The 3,525-nt window shown below is 38.1% G+C and overlaps 1 protein-coding gene across 1 annotated transcript in view; it reads left to right on the top strand.

The window, feature by feature from the left end:
* The window catches only part of LOC106884259 (uncharacterized), a 23,722-nt gene that overhangs the window by 15,682 nt on the left and 4,515 nt on the right, over positions 1-3,525 (top strand). Inside the window, exons 4-5 of the mRNA XM_014935540.2 lie at positions 1,225-1,303; positions 2,841-2,986. Coding sequence (XP_014791026.2) covers positions 1,225-1,303; positions 2,841-2,986 — 225 coding nt within the window. The remainder of the gene's footprint in view (positions 1-1,224; positions 1,304-2,840; positions 2,987-3,525) is intronic.

The raw sequence follows: 3,525 nt of genomic DNA, 5'->3' as shown, positions 1-3,525 counted from the left end.
TTTTTTTTTTTTTTGCCAACTAAACACACGCACTATACACTTGTTCTTCACTCGTTTATTCCTGTTCTTATTTCATTATTCTTAACTCATGTCCATTGCCTGCAAATCTTTTGTCACACATCTGTGACCTCTTTAGCGACACTTTTCGTTTTCATGTGTATTCTTGCTCCACTTATTCCATTCTGTTCTTCTTAGATGCGTATCCTTATGCGCGCAGGCGTTTGTGTCCTTGTGTGTGTGTGTGTGTGTGTGTGTGTGTGTGTGAGTGTGTGTGTATGTTTGTGTGTGTGTCATAGCTTTTAACAGAAGTGTGGCCTTCCCCTCAGCCCCATTCTGTTGCTGCTGTCCCTGTATTCCTCTGTGTCTGTGTGTTCGCCCACGTTGTTGCCATCGTGGTAGTTGTTGTTGTTGTTGCTGTTGCCATCGTCGTCACCGCCGCAGCTGCTGTCGGTGTTAAACGTGTTCTTCACATTCATGTGGCCGTCCATGAAATTTCTTGTGTTTGTGTTTGTGTGTGTGTGGATGGGTTCACTTCGTATGTTGTATGTATCCATGCTCTTTATAGAGATTTATTTATCTTATCTATATCCTATATCTTATATTTATCGCAGGTATGTGACAGATATATTTATATATAGTAGAAATAGTAGAGGGAATTAATAGAGTTCTCTATAAGGAGTTGTTTTGGAAAAGAATGGAGATAGGAAGGATAAAGGGAAATAAGAGAATAGAAATAAAGATATATGTGGGATGTTACAGTTGGAGTTCCATTATCCAAGGAAAGCGGTGTGTCGGTAGAATGGGTAGGAAGGCTTCCTGTCCATGGTATGTAGATTCTGATAGGAGTTCATATTTTGTGATTACAAATGGATAGTATAGAGTCATAGATTCCATGTGCTGGTCATTCAAAGGGGTTTTATATGTATGCATGTATGTATGTATGTATGTATGTATGTATGTATGTATGCATGCATGCATGCATGCATGCATGCATGCATGGATGTGCGTGTGCATGTACGTGTATGTATGTATGTATGTATGTATGTATGTATGTATTCATAACAAAATAACAAAGATAATATGAAAAAAAAAACTGAAACAGTAAAATAGTTTTATATCTCATTTAAGTACGAAAGTCACTTCTGAATTACGCTGCGTGTTTGAAATGTTAATTTAATTTACAAACTTCTATTTTCTTTTTCCGTTTTCTCATCGCTTCGCTAGAGTCCAGTACCAACCGTATGTGTTCTCTTCTTTGAAGCCCTACTACGATACAAGCTTGGTGCGGTATATGATGAGACAAGTAAGACAAACTCTTCTGCTTTTCATTGTATTTGTCCGCAGAGTATTGTGGTTAAGCTGAGATCTTCTTTTCTAATTACTGTATTCGTCGGTGTATAAAACACGCTTTTTCATGCTTCTTAAAATGTATTTTAAAAAAATATTGCCCTGCGTCTTATGCAGCCGTATTTATGGATGGGAGACCGAGTTTCGTAGGCAAGAGAGACGGAAGAACATAAGTACTGTAGGCACAATAATTGTTATTAATAATAAGATATATGAAAACCAGTCAAATTGTCCTAATCTGTTAGTACAAAACTTGCAAAATAATTGTATAGAAAACGTCGGCGGTTGTGTAGAGAGGTCACCTCATTCTCGTTATACCTCTTACTTCAACATACGTAACCAACATCTGATGTACGTCTTACATTATTTAATGATTGTATTACATTTAAGAAACAATTTTTAATTATTTTTAAATGAAAAATTCTTCTAGCTCTCTGAGAGAACGAAATGCTACCAAACTTTCATGCACCCTCGTAGCCAAAAACTGTTAACATCACAACCAGAAATACGAATTTTATTTGCTGTATGGCAATCCTCTTGACTAAAATCAAGTATACAATTGATCTGGAAGAAAACACAGAGATTCGTATAATGTAGTTTATTTGTGATAAATTTTGGGTTTCATAATTTATTCCACTCTTCTGTCCCAATATTGTATTTACATGAACAGAATCGTACACTTTTCCTCACAAAACCACTTTAAAACATCTTTCAGTAAGTGTACGACGAAATATAGTAAGTTTGTTTTTCTCACAAAATATAGTTTAAAAAATAGAAGAAAATCGGCAAATACGATGTTTGTGTATTATTCGTCTGTTGATTGTTTTTCTAACCCAGTTGAATCCAACACTGGTAAACCCATAGCATAGAGGCAACTGATCAAACAAGACCTTCTTCAATGAACAATTCTTACAGGGCCATCTCTGTTGTTATTATGGAATATATTTCCCTAAGCTTTAGCCCTTAAAGTATGTGGTCGTCATTTTAACCCTGTAATCCCTTAAGTCAACAATATGCAGAAAAAGTTATTCATTCGTTTAAGCTTAAGTTTATATGTGGATAGGTAACTGGGCTGGTGCCGAGTTCACCAGCGCCATCGACTCGTCCCAACAATACGCGTCTCCTTCACCCTCCCCTACAGTTTGCGAAGAAACAGTAATGTTTGATGGAGACAGAAATGAGAAAAACAAAAATATATAATAAATGAAACCAGTTTGGAATACAAAGTTCCAACCGGAGTTGAGCGGTGGGGTGGGGGCAAACACAATCACACACATAACATACATATATGTATGTAGGCATGCATGTATGTAAGTATGTATATATACGGCAGGCTTCCACACAGTTTCCGTCTAGCAAATTGACTCACAGGGCATTGGTCGGCCCCGGGACTATAGCAGTTGATTACAAGGAGAGTTTCTTAATCACGCGGAAGCCATGTCTGTGCTTCTACGTACAACGTGTTTTATCTGTTCCTTTTCTTTCTTTTCCAGCCACAAGCTCCTTTCCCGAGCTATCGGAGCCGCCAAACAGCCACTGGTTTGTGTGACCCAACAGAAGACTTAAAGCTTGACACTTTAATTCTACCGGAAATACCTTCCAAGACAATCAAGAGAATTGAAAAACGATATGAAAATGAGTTAAGTTTTGTTAAGAGTTTAAACAAAAACGACAGAATGATTGAAGGGAAATAACTCAGTCATACTAAATTTAATTCAAACTTGCGTCTTTTCCCTGATGTTTGCAGTTATTTGAGACAACCATTTTAGTCTTTTATTCTTTATATTTTGCTTCAGTCATTTGACTGTGGCCATGCTGGAGCACCGCCTTTAGTCGAGCAAATCAACCCCAGGACTTATTCTTTGTAAGCCTAGTACTTATTCTATCGGTCTCTTTGCCGAACCGCTAAGTTACGGGGACGTAAACACACCAGCATCGGTTGTCAAGCGATGTTGGGGGGACAAACACAAACATATATACACACACACACATACACACATATATATATATACATATATACGACGGGCTTCTTCCAGTCTCCGTCTATCAAATCCACTCACAAGGCTTTGGTCGGCCCGAGGCAATAGAAGAAGACACTTGCCCAAGTTACCACGCAGTGGGACTGAACCCGGAACCATGTGATTGGTAAGCAAGCTACTTCCCACACAGCCACGCCTG

The sequence above is a fragment of the Octopus bimaculoides genome, chromosome 4 (genome assembly GCF_001194135.2).
Source record: "Octopus bimaculoides isolate UCB-OBI-ISO-001 chromosome 4, ASM119413v2, whole genome shotgun sequence".
Lineage (NCBI taxonomy): Eukaryota > Metazoa > Mollusca > Cephalopoda > Octopoda > Octopodidae > Octopus > Octopus bimaculoides.
Note: the sequence above shows the minus strand (reverse complement) of the source record. Positions and strands in the feature narration are given on the sequence as shown.